This window comes from Bubalus bubalis, chromosome 5 (assembly GCF_019923935.1).
Source record: "Bubalus bubalis isolate 160015118507 breed Murrah chromosome 5, NDDB_SH_1, whole genome shotgun sequence".
Classification (NCBI taxonomy): Eukaryota; Metazoa; Chordata; class Mammalia; order Artiodactyla; family Bovidae; genus Bubalus; species Bubalus bubalis.
Genome location: NC_059161.1, coordinates 80,634,460 through 80,650,686, shown reverse-complemented (window position 1 = coordinate 80,650,686; position 16,227 = coordinate 80,634,460). Strand labels below are relative to the sequence as shown.

The 16,227-nt window shown below is 39.4% G+C and overlaps 1 protein-coding gene and 1 pseudogene across 1 annotated transcript; both read right to left on the bottom strand.

Annotated features, from left to right (window-relative positions):
* Window positions 1–3,512: 3,512 nt before the first annotated feature.
* Window positions 3,513–5,197, bottom strand: LOC123333582 (olfactory receptor 5I1-like). The gene is made up of 2 exons (XM_044942532.2): window positions 4,194–5,197; window positions 3,513–4,056 (listed from the first exon to the last, which is right to left on the bottom strand). Exons 1-2 carry the CDS (start codon window positions 5,020–5,022, stop codon window positions 3,956–3,958), a joined length of 930 nt encoding a protein of 309 aa, XP_044798467.2. The 5' UTR covers window positions 5,023–5,197; the 3' UTR covers window positions 3,513–3,955.
* Window positions 5,198–14,199: 9,002 nt separating this feature from the next.
* On the bottom strand, window positions 14,200–15,137 carry LOC112582787 (annotated as a pseudogene).
* Between the last annotated feature and the right edge of the window lie 1,090 nt (window positions 15,138–16,227).

The following is a 16,227-nucleotide window of genomic DNA, read 5'->3' as shown; positions in this document are numbered from 1 at the left end:
CTGCCCCTTTCTGATGCCTATGTCAGAAGCTTTTTCTATCTCCTTTATACTTTAATAAAACTTTATTACACAAAAGCTCTGAGCGATCAAGCCTTGTCTCTGGCCCCGGATTGAATTTTTCTCCTCCGGGGGCCAAGAATCCCGGTGTCTTCACATGATTCAACAATAACCTTTCAAAGGGATTTCAGACTGTATATATTTTTGAGAAAATATTTTACAAACCAGACTTTGATGAACTTGATAGTTCCAGGCTGCATTATTTTTTTTTAAATCCACCATATTCACAATATCTTTATTTTTTTTTATTTTTTAAATAAAAATTTATTTAATTGGAGGCTAATTACAATATTGTAGTGGTTTTGCCATACATTGACATGAATCTACCACAGGTGTACATGTGTTTCCCATCCTGAACCCCCCTCCCATCTCCCTCCCCATCCCATCCCTCTAGGTCATCCCAGTGCACCAGCCCAGAGCACCCTGTATCATGCATTGAACCTGAACTGGTGATTCGTTTCACATATGATAGTATACATGTTTATTTTCTGAAATCATTCCATCCTCTCCCTCTCCCACAGAGTCCAAAAGACTTTTCTATACACCTGTATCTCTTTTGCTATTTCACATATAGGGTCATTGTTACCATCTTTCTAAATTCTATATATATGAGTTATTATACTGTACTGGCGGAGAAGGCAATGGCACCCCACTCCAGTACCCTTGCCTGGAAAATCCCATGGGCAGAGGAGCCTGGTAGGCTGCAGTCCATGGGGTCGCTAAGAGTCGGACATGACTGGGCGACTTCACTTTCACTTATCACTTTCATGCATTGGAGAAGGAAATGGCAACCCACTCCAGTGTTCTTGCCTGGAGAATCCCAGGGACGGGTGAGCCTGGTGGGCGGCCATCTCTGGGGTCACACAGAGTCGGACACGACTGAAGCAACTTAGCAGTAGCAGCAGCATACTGTATTGATGTTTTTCTTTCTGGCTTACTTCACTCTGTATAATAGGCTCTGGTTTCATCCACCTCATTAGAACTGATTCCATTGTATTCTTTTTAATGGCTGAGTAATATTCCATTGTGTATATGTACCACAGCTTTCTTATCCATTCATCTGCTGATGGACAACTAGGTTGCTTTCATGTCCTGGCTATTATAAACAGTGCTGAGATGGACATTGGGGTACACGTATCTCTTTCAATTCTGGTTTCCTTGGTGTGTATGCCCACCAGTGGGATTGCTGGTCATATGGCAGTTATCTTTAAATAGGCATGTGTGTAACATGGTACCCTTCTGAAGAATGAGGCAAAAACTGCAAGAGAAAGAAACAGTTGCTGTCTATTATGAGCATATAATCTGAATTAAAAACAGTCAATATAAAAATAATTTTTTTTTTTGACTGTGTCTCATGGCTCTTGGGATCTTAGTTTTGCAACCAAGGATTGAACCTGAATCCCCTGCATTGAAAAAGCAGAGTCTTAACCACTGGACAGCCAGGAAATTCTCACTAGTAAAATTGTTTTTATTTCATAAAATTTTACTCATTATATGCACTAGGGAAGATAATGTGATAAAGATGCAAGGGTTCCAATTAAAAAAATAATGAATAAATTCAATAGTAGACCACCTTAACTGCCTCCTGAGAAATCTGTATGCAGGTTAAGAAGCAACAGTTAGAACCAGACATGGAACAACAGACTGGTTCCAAACAGGGAAAGGAATACGTCAAGGTTGTATATTGACACCCTGCTTATTTAACTTATATGCAGACTACATCATGAGAAATGCTGAGCTGGATGAAGCACAAGCTGGGATCAAGACTGCTGGGAGAAATATCAACAACCTCAGATACACAGATGATACCACCCTTATGGCAGAAAGTGAAGAACTAAAGAGCCTCTTGATCAAAGTGAAAGAAGAGAGTGAAAAAGTTGGCTTAAAACTCAACATTCATAAAACTAAGATCATGGCATCAGGTCCCATCAGTTCATGGCAAATAGATGGGGAAACAGTGGAAACAGTGGCTGACTTTATTTTGGGGGGCTCCAAAATCACTGCAGATGATGACTGCAGCCATGAAATTAAAAGATACTTGTTCCTTTGAAGAAAAGCTATGACCAGCCTAGACAGCATATTAAAAAGCAGAGAAATTACTTTGCTAACAAAGCCATGGTTTTTCCAGTAGTCAGGTATGGATGTGAGAGTTGGACAGTAAAGAAAACTGAGCTCTGAAGATTTGATGCTTTTGAACTGTAGTGTTGGAGAAGACTCTTGAGAGTCCCTTGGACTGCAAGGAGACCCAACCAGTCAATCCTAAAGGAAATCAGTCCTGAATATTCTTTGAAAGGACTGATGCTGAAGCTGAAACTCCAATACTTTGGACACCTGACTTGAAGAACTGACTCATTGGAAAAGACCCTGATGCTGGGAAAGATTAAAGGCAGGAAGAGATGGGGATGACAGAGGATGAGATGGTTGGATGGCATCACCTATGCAATGGTCATGAGTTTGAGCAAGCTCCGGGAGTTGGTGATGGACAGGGAGGCCTGGCGTGCTGCAGTCCATGGGGTTGCAAAGAGTCAGACAGGACTGAGTGACTGAACTGAAGTGAAATTTAATACAGGGGTATAACTACAGACACAAATGACATTATTATAAAATTTAGTGAGGTTTAGAATATGAGTTACATCATAATTGAAATGGATGGCAGGAAAAAAAACTCATGTAGGATTTAATATTTGAGGGAGGCTTCTTCTTTCTTTTCTTTTCTTTTCTTTCTGTCTTTTTTTTTTTTTTTTTTTTTTTGAGAAAGCCTTTTTAGTGTGAGTACAGTTAAGCTTCAATCTGCATGTGGTTGCTGTTATTTAGTCCCTAAGTCTTCTCTGACTCTTCTGTGGCCTCATAGGCTGTAGCCATGCTCCTCTGTCCATGCAATTTCACAGGTAAGAATACTGGAATAGGTTGCCATTTCCTCCTCCAAGGGATCTTTCTGACCCGGAGATCAAACCTGTGTCTCCTGCATTTGGCAAGCGGGTTCTTTATCACTGAGCCTCAGAGAAGCCTCTACCATCTACACATACTGCCATGGAAATCAAATTAATTAAAAAAGAATCTCAGTGAATTTCATTTATAAATTTTCACAAAAGAGTGCTGCAATATATATCAAAAGCTTAACCAATATTGAGAAAAATAATAATAACAAAATGAGAGACAAAGAGTAAGAATATGAAATATAGAATATTACATGAAGAGTAAATCTACTCCTGAGAAAAAAATATGAAAGTTCAAATTTATTTCATTTAGCCTATTTCCTTTTGGTAGATATTTAGATTATTTTCAATAGTTTGCCCCTGATGCTGGGAAAGATTGTAGGTGGGAGGAGAAGGGGACGACAGAGGATGAGATGGTTGGGTGGCGTCACCGACTCGATGGACATGAGTTTGAGTAAGCTCCGGGAGTTGATGATGGACAGGGAAGCCGGGCATGCTATGGTCCATGGGGTTGCAAAGAGTAGTACACAACTAAACAAATGAACTGAACTGAACTGATTATAAGCTCTGATGCAATGAATACTTTGAAAGTGGTAAACTTTTGCAGGTTCAATTGCTAGAATTACTGGTTTAAATGATACTTGCATATTTAATTTTCAAATTCCAGGTGAGTTATATGTTTCATTCAAATAATAGCAAATTATCTTCCATAAAGAAGACTAATTTAAACTTCCACCAACCATGAATGAGTGTGGAAAAAAAAAAAAAACCTTAAAATGATAAAGAATTAGACATATGTAACAGGGCCTGGCTCTAACATTAGCTTCTGGCCCAATTTTGTAGTTGAGGCTTCATTGCATGTAGAATTAGGGAACACCCATACTAAACTGACTTTTCCATTAGTTAAAACTAAAGGTCAAGAAACAGGGTAGAAAAGTTGTCAGCCTCAGTTTCATCCTTTCTTAAGAAAGAAATTTCCTGCTAATCATTTTCCTAAAAGCGTTTTTCACATCTTTGTTCCTCAGACTGTAAATCAAGCGGTTCAGCATAGGTATAATGAATGGTATGGGGAGGGAGGAGGGAGGAGGGTTCAGGATGGGGAACACATGTATACCTGTGGCGGATTCATTTTGATATTTGGCAAAACTAATACAATTATGTAAAGTTTAAAAATAAAATAAAATTTAAAAAAAATGAATGCATAGAACACAGAGGTCACATTATCCATATCCAGTGAATGGCAAGCACTGGGATGCAAATAAATGAAGATCAGGGTACCATCGTTGATAGAGACCACAATCAGATGGGATGCACAAGTGGAGAATCCTTTTCTTCTTCTGTCAGCAGATTCTGTTTTAAGAATGGGTGCTATGATGAGGATATAAGAGAAGAGAACTGTTAGAAGGCATAGGGCTTCCACTAAACTAGCAAAGACCACCAGTACAATGTCATGGATGTAGGTGTCAGTGCAGGACAGAGAGAAGAGAGGGGTGATGTCACAAAAGTAATGGTTAATTTCACTGGAGCAGAAAGACAGGTGAAAGGTATTAGTGGTGTGAATCACTGAGCTCATGGTGCCCCCTAAAAACGCTCCAATTGCAAGCTGGCAGCAAATCCTCTTGGACATAATAGTGTAAAGCAGGGGGTTGCAGATAGCTATGTACTGGTCATAAGCCACGACCGTCAAGAGAAAAGGCTCTGTGCCCACCAAACAGCAGAAGAAATATAACTGTGCAGCACAGCCATTGTAAGAAATGGTCTTCTTATCAGAAATTAAGTCCACAAGTAATTTGGGGGCAATGACTGAAAAGTAGCAAGCATCTATGAAAGACAAAATGTGGAGAAAAAAGTACATAGGGGTGTGCAAGTGAAGACTGATTGTGATTAATAAAATCATCCCAAGGTTGCCCATCAGGGTAACAGAGTAGACGGACACAAACACAGCAAAAAGAGCACTCTGCAGTTCTGGGTGGTCACTGAATCCCAAGAGAAAGAACTGTGTCTTCACAGCGCTGTTCTCCACCTGCATTCTCTGCAGGGTTCCTGGAGGTTGGAATGTCAGCAGGGTACCAATGGGGATGTTGATAATAATCTTAAGAGAAGCTACAAAGGAAAATAATTAAAGTAGTTAGAATAGTAATTCTAAATCCACTTGGCACCGCCATTACACTTGGGCATAAATAAAGTAAGTTTAGTATAAGCATAGCTTTTCAACTGAAATACATTTTTTTTAATTAGTTAATTGCTTTTTTTTTTTTTTTTAATGTTTGGCAGAGACATGTAGCTTGCAGGACTTTAGTTCCCTATGAGCAATGGAACCCATCTACTTTATATTGAAAGCACAAAGTCCTAACCACTGGATGGCCAGGGAATTGCCTGAGATAGTTTATTTAATTGAATTGATTGTTTATACTTCTATTTCTTAAAGCTATATATATATTTTCCCCCTTATTAAATGAGACACCATCAAACCACCGAGTGAACTCTGAATTTCTTACTTTCATCAACTCTTTCATCTGTCACCAACTTCAAGTGATTGAGGTTAGTTACATTGATACATAGCAGACTGAGTAACTAGCCTCTCTTTTCCTTTGTGGTATTTTTGTTTACACAACAAATAGATACATTTCTATTTCAGTTGAAGCCTTATACATGTAGAGGAGAAGTTCTTTATTTCTCACCTTGAGCTGAGAATTTGCCTCTGAGGACTAAAGAAACCAGTTAAAGTTTCTTGAAATACACTGATGAAATAGAAGGAGGTAAGATTCAGAATTAGTTATATAAGTAACTAAATCCTAACTCTGCCACTTAGCAGTTATAAAGTCTTCAGCAGGCCAAGTAATCACAGAATTTCAGCTTCATCACCTATAAACTGAAGAGGACAGTGCCTTCGGCAATGGCACCCCACTCGAGTACTTTTGCCTTGAAAATCCCATGGATAGAGGAGCCTGGTAGCCTGTAGTCCATGGGGTTGCTAAGAGTCGGACACGACTGAGCGACTTCACTTTCACTTTTCACTTTCATGCATTGGAAAAGGAAATGGCAACCCACTCCAGTGTCCTTGCCTGGAGAATCCCAGGGACTGGGGAACCTGGTGGGCTGCCGTCTATGGGGTCGCACAGAGTAGGACACGACTGAAGCAACTTAGCAGCAGCATCAAATCGTATTAAATTTCCTTCTAGGCTCAATATCTTCACCATCTTGTTCATTCACTGTTCTAAAGCTGGCAACACAGTAGTAATTCTGCAGAATTCCATATATCTACTTTATGTTATCTGAAATCCAAGCTATGAAATACAACTAGAGAAATCCAAATGCTTGCATATTTATTAAATTCATCTAGGCAATACAATAATATTCAGGAATATTGGGTGGCCCCTTTGATTAAAATGATAAAAGATGTTATAAATGCTCACCTACCCACCTCTCTATGTTATCTCTTGTCATTGCTTTAGTCCACAGCTCTGTAAATTGTAGATAACCCATAGCAATGCAAGTGACACTTGTCTATAGACAGGCACATTTTGCCCAGGATAGAGATAATTGATTTCTCTCCCCACTGTTGGCAAAAATCCAGCTTTACATTCTATTTGTCAGTCTATTTATGAATTCCTGATTTACGATATTGTGGTTCTTTGAATTATGTTGTGTACTGCCGGGAGCCGGCATATTGCATATTGAGTGCAGCACTTTGCACAGCATCATCTTTCAGGATCTGGAATAGCTCAACTGGAATTCTATCACTGCCGGGAGTCAGCGTGAGGCACTCCGCCTGTGGCAAAGGTCAAGAGGAAAGAGGCTCGGCATACGCAAAGGTGGGATCGAGCCTCAGGAGTCCCCCTGGAAATTCTCGAGCATCTACCCGCAAAAACAGAGTCTGCCTACTTTCTGCTTTGTGCTTTCACCTACACCTCTGACTTTACAGGGTGCTGTCCCCCACTACCTCTCTCTGAAAAAAGAGGTAACTTACAGCTCCAGTTAATAATTCCTGGGTGTGACAGTGTTTCAACCTACAAACTCCTTTGGAAGTCCTCTAGCCTGCCTGAATAGGTTTTTCCGGCCACATGTGATTGCTCAGAGCCTCCCCACTGTGAGAGGCAGGAGATGTTCCAAACTGTCTAAATACAGATTCCTTTGAGCAGTTAAAAGATTGATTAGAAATTGTATTGGTGAAGGGTTTTTCACTTGTTGGGCCAATGTTTGCTGCTAAGTCTCCATATCCCTTACCTGCTGTATAATTTGTGTAAGTAGTAGCTTTAATGTTTGCAACCTGGGACCCTTGAGTTAATTCTTTTTCTTGTTATAGCTCATCACACCTTTGCTCTGTAGGAATGCAACTTTATCTAATGCTTTTGGAGGGTGGCGCTTGGCTAATCACCTTTAGAGAAAAATAAGTTTTCTGAAGAAAGGGTCTTAAAATGTTAACAGGCCTCCTGGCCAGAAGATGATGCAAATCACCTAAACTTTTGCATATGATAAGTTTGCAGGAAGAAAGCCTGGCTTACTGCATGACTCTACCCCTTCCCCCATTATCCTCTATGCATAACTTAAGGTATAAAAACTACTTTGGAAAATAAAGTGTGGGCCTTGTTCACCGAATCTTGGTCTCCCCATGTCGTTCTTTCTCTCACCTTCTGGCTGAATTATTCAGCATCTTTTCTCCGCTGAATTTCCTCACTGAGCTATCCTTATTTCGGCCTCTTTTCTTCACCGAATTTCCTCACTGAGCTATCCTTATTCTATTACTCTTTATATCCTTAATTACCGTTTAATTAAGCAGTTGTTTCCTGATCCTCGCTGACGCCATCCCCACTTCCCTGGATTTCCCTGGATCCACCGGGGCTGGACCCCGGCAGTACATTTCATAACATATTACGTATTGAACAAAGTAAGAAAACCTTTGATGCCTGTAATGCTATATGCATTGTTATTGTTGCTCGGTCGTTAAATAAGTGTTTGATTCTTTAGGACTCCAGGGACTGCAGCATGCCAGGCCTTCCTGTACCTCACTGTTCCTGCCTATAAAAGTTAAAGATAAGTTAAATATGTGTGCATATATGTTATATACACATATATTTTTTTCTTTAACAATTTACATTATTCATGGCTCTTACAAACTCAGTATTTAAATAACTTCAGATTTGAAAACATTTTCATTGTCATCTCATATTCTCTGTCTCAGAACATAATCTAAGCACATTACTAAAATCTTAACCTCCTGTCCTATCTTTTGTTCCAAGTTCTTAACAAAACTAAATGTCTTATTAAAACTGTGTATACATTTAGAGTTAATAAGCACAACTATCTGTGAAGCTATTTTTGGGGTATAGAAAATGAACTACAAACACAATAATAATTGTAGATTCTTCATTGTTCAACACCTATTTTTCTGCATCTGTTCGTTTCTGCATCTGCATTGTTTCTAGGTAGATTAGGCAAATTCTGGGTAAATGTGTGTATCTGACATTAATACATTTTCATCTTATAATTTTCAAAGTAAACTTTCTCATCTAATTTAATTCTCACAGCTCTTTAAACAGTGCTGATCAACTCTCAGTTTTATTTAGAAGGAACTGATGATTTCAGCCCAGTGAATAGTCCAGGACTGCATAGCTTTCCAATCAAACAACAGGTCCAGAGTTTGGACATTCTGTACACTGGACATTCTTCAATAAACACTACCTCCCAAGAAATGGAAATGTTAGAAATGGTGGAGCTTAGAAGATTACTGTAAATAATATAGTTATTTCCCCAAAACTCAATGTGCTCACCTGCCAGGGAAGTCCTTGGTCACTTTTTCTTTTTTCCTTTTATTTTAATTTCTTTAAGCTTTTTTATTTTGTATTGAAGTATATCTGATTAACAAACAATGTTGTGGTAGTTTTAGGTGAACAGAGAAGGACTCAGCCATACACATGCATGTGTCCATTCCCCCTCAAACTTGCATCCATCCAGGCAGCCACATAACATTGCACAGAGCTCCCTGTGCTATACAGTAGGTCCTTGCTGATTGTCCATTTTTACTACAGCAGTGTGTGCATGCTCACCCCCAGGTCCCATTCTCCTCCCCCTACTCTTTTCCACTGGTAACCATAAGGTCATTCTCTGAGTCTGTAAGTCTCTTTCTGTTTTTATAAGTTCATTGTATCAACTCTTCTTAGGTTCTGCATATAAAAGATGTCATATGATATTTCTCCTTCTCTGTCTGAATTACTTCACTCAGTATGACACTCTCTAGGTCCATCCATGCTGCTGCAAATGGCATTATTCCATTATTTTTAATGGCTGAGTAATATCATTATTTTTTAAAACATTTTTTTCCTTCTCCCTTAAAGTCAGCCCTCTTATCTGCCTGAATCCTTTTACTTGTGTCTTGACAGTTGTTGGGATCAATGCATTACCATAAGATAGGACAGATAATATAAAAATCAGTTCAGCTGTAATTGATATATAGCTCTGTCCATTCTTAAAAATAAATAATATATAATAAGCACAGTGTTAATTCTGATTCCTAGTCAGAGTCCAGTAATGGTGAGGTTTGTTTTAAGGTTTGCTGTTGTTGTTTAGTTGCAAAGTCTTGTCCTGCTCTTTTGTGACCCCGTGGACTGTAGCCCACCAGGCTTCTCTGTCCTTGAAGTTTCCCAGGCAAGAATCCTGGAGTGGGTTGCCATTTCCTTCTCCAGGGGATCTTCCTGATGCAGAAATCAAACCCATGTCTCCTGCATTGGCAGGCAGATTCTTTAACACTATCATGTGTCAAACATTAGGTTTTTGTTTCTGCTGTTGTTTTTGTTAGATACATTTTCAGAATTTAAAACATGTATTACCCTAAGTATGTTTATCCTCAAAACATCAGTTTCTATGTGTAAAATAGGATCACACACTCTGATATCCAAATCCCAATGGGAAAACTTACCTGAGCAATTAGAGTTCTACAGAGGAGTCGAGTACACACAAAGGAAATGATGTAATGTGTTTTTCTATATCTTAAGAACATCTCGAGCAAAAATATATTATGACTTTCAAAATGGTAGATTATTATACATAAAATTGGAGGATGATAGTTGCTATCTGATTTGACTTGTTCAAAGCAATTTATCAATTAATAGAAGTTTTATGTGACAGGACAGTGGTGAACTGAAATGAAGCCAAATATATCCATTCACGAATTGAGAATTAGAAGGCCTTTAAGTAAACATTGTCAACTAAAAAATAATATAGTCACAACCTGAAAGTAGACATTTCACTTGTTGGGAATGTTAGGGCCTCTGAGGCCAGGAGGCAGCATCAGTAGCCACAGGAAAACCACTCAAGGAGGCAGGAGGGGGAGTCAGGCTGTACACAAGTTTGCAACAAAGGGGACAGAGAATCGGAACATCAGAGATTATTGTGAGGTAGAGAAAATCAGATATCAAGTTAAGGAGTTAATTTTTCTTCTACATATGGAAAGATGCAAGCCTCTGGGCTCACTGAATTCATTCCTTTCATATGCACTTCAGCTCAGTTCAGTTCAGTCCCTCAGTCCTGTCCAGACCCCATGGACTGCAGCATGCCAGGCTTCCCTGCCCATCACCAGCTCCCGGAGCTTGCTGTCTGGGGCCAAATTCTGTCTCCTGATTGTTTGCATCCTTAATTCCTCGCTCACCTTAAGGCGTGGCCGATGTGGCAGATGGCTGCTGCTTGCATTCCCTGAGCTCTCAGCAAACACCTGTGCGGGTGGCAGCATCTGCTGGCGCTCAGTTTTGGGAGCCCTCATTCACATTTGGAGGCCAGAAATCATGGATGGTTGTTACATTTTTTGTTTATGGATATGACAGCAGACATTTAATTTCACCACATGAGAAAGTCAATGATGAATGAAATTGACTCCAATATGTGTTGTCTGTGCATCACGTTCAAGTGGAATTTTGGCCATCCAAGGTCAGAACTGACCTGATAATCTTAACTCAATACAAACATTTATTCTATGTATGTGTGCCAGCTGGTGTTCTGGATACAAAACAGAGAAAGGGAGGATAAATGGAACTCCATATGAAGAATTTGTCAAACAGAATACTGAACAAGAGACAAAACAGGAAAAATAATAAGAAATTGATTGGAGATTGAAAATTTCATGGCATGATCGAAGTATTGAAATGAGATTTAGAGCAATGTTGCCTGTGTGTGTGTGTGTGTGTGTGTGTGTGTGTGTATGGGCTTCCTTGGTAGCTCAGTGATAAAGAGTCCGCTTGCCAATACAGGAGCCACAGGAGACAGGGGTTCGATCTTTGGGTTGGGAAGATCCTCTGGAGGAGGAAATGGCAACCCACTCCAGGATCCTTGCTTGGATAATCCAATGGACAGAGGAGCCTTGTCGGTTACAGTCTGTGGGATCACGAAGAATCGGACACAACTGAGTGAGCACACACACACAGTAAAATGAAGCACAAAAAAAATTATAAACGAATGAGAAATTCACACGAATTCCTACAATTTGCAGGTAAGAGAGTGGCCAGATTATTAATGTGAAGCCACGTAAAGAAATAGAGAAGAACCTTTCTGTGTTTGCTTTACAGACAAGTCGGAGGAGCAGTCACTGTGCCCCCTTTACTCCAGATGGGGCAGAGGGGAGCCTCGCACAGTGGATGGTGCACTGTCTATAAAGCCAGCCCTCAGCTCACCCATGGCAGTGGAAACTACACGACAGAGAGGGTTCTGTCTATGCAGATCAGTGGTGACATAGGCCTTGGCAAATGCGGGCTTCCAATGGGGAAGAAGGAAATGACAGCCTGAGGGTGATAAGAACCAAATGCTTTGTCTTAAACAGCAGAAAATGGTGTTGGGAATGCAAGTGTGTGCTAAATTAATTGTTTTCTCCTTCATTGGCAGGCAGATTCTTTACCTTCTTGGTCACCAGTATATATAAATATATATATAAATATGGGTTTAGTAGGAGACACTGGTTTAATCCCTGGGTCAGAAAGATCCCCTGAAGAAGGAAATGGCAGCCCACTCCAGTATACTTGCCTGGCAAATCCCATGCACAAAGAAGCATGGCTATGGTCCATGGGGTAATAAAAGAGTCACATGTGACTTAGTGATTAAATAACAACAAACATATGCAAAAAAAGTGATATGAATCACTTTTCTGTACACCTGTAACTAATACAACTTTGTCAATCAACTATATTTTAATAAAAAAAATAGATTTCCAAGAACCTGAAATTGTGTTTCATTTTTACAGCTGGATTAATTGCTAATTGGATACCAGGAGAATAGAACTTTAAATTTTTTTTTAGAATATTATTCCAATTTATTTCATAGTTATGTAGAGAGACGGCATAAATTATTACACATGACATGCTAACATAACTACTGCTTCTTTCTCCCCAGCCCACCCCCCGCCAAGGGAAATATATTTTTATTAATAGCTCTTCTTTTACAACTTAAATTATATCAACAGGGCATTCAGTTTCTTTTTTCTTTTTTTTTTTTTCAATTTTAACTAGTGTAATGCTATGAACCCACTGGGGAGATGAAATTGTCCACTGGGAAAAAAAAATGCACAAACTAAAAGTTGAGAGTTATATTTTATTTGGCAGACATTCTGAGGACTTCAAGCCTGGGACACAGCATCTCGGATAGTGCTAAGAAACTGTTCTGCAGAAGCAAATTCTGAAGAGGCAAGGGGGAGCCAGGAGAGATAGAAGATTTTGCAACAAAAGATCAGATAATCAGAACACCAAAAGATTATCGTTAACAAAAGAAAACCAGATAAAGTAAAGAATTTAGCACTTTTTCTGTGTATGGGAAGATGCAACAGTTTGGGCTCTCTGACACTGTTCCTTTGATATGCACCTTAGCTACCTTGAGAGTCCCTTGGACAACAAGGAGATCCAACCAGTCCATCCTAAAGGAAATCAAGCCTGAATATCCATTGGAAGGACTGATGCTGAAGCTGAAGCTCCAATACTTTGGCCACCTGATGGAAAGAACTGACTCATAGGAAAAGACCCTGATGCTGAGAAAGATTCAAGGCAGGATGAGAAGGGGTTGACAGAGGATGAGATGATTGGAATGGCATCACCAACTCAAGGGACATGAGCTTGAGTAATCTCCAGGAGTTGGTGATGGACAGGGAGGCCTGGTGTCCTGCAGTCCATGAGGTTGCAAAGAGTTGGACATGACTAAGTGACTGAATTGAACTTAGCTATCTGGGGCCAGCCTACCTTAAGAAAACCTATTCTGTGCTTTCTCATCCTGAGTTCCCTCAGGGCTCACTGACCAGGCAGCTGTATTATGACAGCTTCATGACTACAAACACCTTTGTTTACTGATGTGGCAGGCAATAGTTTTCATTAACAAAGTCCTCTCCAGTGGTTTCTGGAAAATCAGGGGATGTTTGATGATAATAACTGAGGCAGAATGAAGAGAAACTCAGCAGATTTTTACATCAAATAATTCTTGTCCCAGATTCTCATTTTTGCTTAAGGCGAAAGATAGCAGTGCAGATGGATTTCACCTAAAGTGAACAGACTAGAATGAAATTAAGGAAATGATTTTTTTTTTTTTATAAATTTACAAAGGTTCAATTTTTTAATTAGTTTTTCAGGCTAATTCATTCATCTATTCAATAAATAGTTTTGAATTGCATCCTGAGGCTAAGCATTGTACATGGTAGACAACAGTGAACTAGACAGGAAGGACCAAACTTTTATGGAATATTTAGTCTAGAGAGATAAATTTCTCATTCAGTCTTACTTAAAAATTATTTGCTTCTAAATGTTATGATGGAGCTTGTTAGGGTGAAACAAATACATAAAAAGGATATAAACAAACCTAATTTGACCCACTAACACTCCCATCTGACTCAGCAAGTTTATTAAGCCTATTATTAAAAATAAATAAATAGGAGCCTTTAGGAAGGTAAGTCAAATTAACATGGGTCAGGGGTTGCTCTGTGCATGACATCTCACTGAGACTTCTCCAAGAAAAGAAAAAAGACATGTAAAAAACCCTCTTTGCAAAACAGAAGAGTGATCCTATTACTACTCTTCCTTAGTTTGGAGAGTTCAGTGTAATGACTATTCCCTAAACTGACTTAGGTGAAAGTGTAAGTAGTGGAAAATATTCAGAAACTGTACTAGTAAGACTACAAGAATCTATGTCAAAGTTCCTGCACTGCTTCTCTTAGAATCTTTAAATACTTTAGGATGAAAGTACTGTATCACCCAGAACATAATTTAGTGCTGGTTGCTTTTTTTAGGGCACCTTTTACATCCTTATTCCTTAAGCTATAAATCAGTGGGTTTAACATGGGGATGACATCTGTGTAAAAGACAGAGGCCGTTTTGTCTGTGCCCATGGAGTAACCGGAGCTGGGTCTGAAATACATGAACAGGAGTGTGCCATGAAATATAGCCACAGCGGTTCAGTGGGAAGCACATGTAGAGAAAGCTTTGCATCTCCCCTCAGCTGAGTTCATCCTAAGGATGGTTGTTATGATGTAGCTGTAGGAGAGGAGGACAGTGATAATGCTGGTCCCCACAACACAGCCAATAAAAGTGAACATCACAATCTCATTGATGGATGTATCTGAGGAGGAGAGGGCTAATAAGGGTAGGATGTCACAGAAAAAGTGATTATGATATTGGAATTGCAGAATGACAACTGAAATGTACAACAGGTATGGATTGCTGAATCAACCAAGCCTATGATGTAGGCAATAACCACAAGCTGGGTACAGATTCCCCTGGACATGGCAATTGTATAAAGAAGTGGATTGCAAATGGCCCATAACAGTCATAAGCCATGACAGCCAACATGAGACATTCCACATCTCCAAAGGCTCCACAAAAGTACATCTGGATGGCACATACATCATATGGAATCCTTTTTTTGCTCAGATAAGAAATCAGCCAGCATCTTGGGAGAGATAGTAGAAGAATAGCAAATGTTGCAAAAGGACAGATTGCTCAGGAAGTAATACATGGGTGTGTGCAGTCTGGGGTCCCTCTTGATCAGCAGGACCATCCCGACATTGGCAACCACAGTTATGATGTGAACCAGCAGGAAGAGCACGAAAAGCCCCTGCTGCACATCTTGTCTACCGGAAAGTCCTAAGAATATGAACTCAGCAAACACAGTGCAGTTTTCAGCAGTCATCCCTCACACTTGAAAATTCCTAGTTATGAAAAAGGAAATGGAAGTGGAGGGTTAATATCATCTTACTGTCTTAATTGCTAAATTGCCATTTGTTTCTATATTTCAGTAATAAGAAGAAATAAATAATGCTAAAATGCCTTGAAGTTAAATTGACCCTTTGGGAAATATTTCCAACTTGATATAACTGATAAAATGATAATAATAATGATAAATTCGTACACCACTGTAGTGTTTGCAGCACAAATTCATCTAACCTAAATCAGTCTATTTCCACATAAATTTGTATAGCATTTATGACCATTTTTGCTACTTCAATCTAATATTAAGGAATTTATGCCCTCAGATTGAAGGCAAGATTCTTACAATTAGTTGCTCCAGATAACCCTAGTCTTCTGACAAGATCTCTGCTTTGTTTTGTTTCAATGATGTACGGATGTTATTATATCCTGTAATAGAGAAATATAGTTGATGAGTGATATAGATAATGAATATATTGCTTTGCAATTTCTTCATCTTCCATGAGTGTGGAGCAGAAAGAGCTATGGCAAGTTTCTGAACATAACGAGAATTCTTTTTCCCCATTAAACTCTCAGGTCTGTTCAACTTTAGTATATGAGAGATAGACAGTTTGTGAAGACTCACTGGAGCAGAAAGGTGATAGCTTTTGGGTAAGAGGGTGGAAGGGTGCCTATGTATGAAATGTTAGAGTGGAGAGGCAGTCATATTCCAGGGCTGATATTCTCGCCTCTGAAAGCTGCTGCTACATAGGGGAGATGATGAAGAATGTCTGGGACCCAGTTGTAGAGATGCTGATAGCACAGGTGACAGAGAGGCAAGAAAGGCAGTGTGGTTTACTGTGTGGATCCTTCTGCCCAGGTCTACTCTTCTTAACATGATATATTTAACACAATTTCAGTTATATAAAACAGATAATACAAATATTCATATGTTCGCAGTCCCAGAATCTCAGAGACAATCATGCATGAACTGTGTCCCCATCCCATTCTCTAAAAATTTTAATACTTTCATTCTTTAATTTGATCCATATTTCTCTTGAGTATCTCTGAGGCCAGTCATCCTTGATTTGGGA

Excerpts from the sequence above, each read along its gene's own strand:
- LOC123333582 (XM_044942532.2), bottom strand. The coding sequence starts at position 5,022 with ATGCAGGTGGAGAACAGCGCTGTGAAGACACAGTTCTTTCTCTTGGGA. Across the intron at positions 4,057-4,193 it reads TGTGACCTCTGTGTTCTATG|CATTCATTATACCTATGCTG; the intron begins CATTCATTTTTT and ends CCCTCCCCATAC.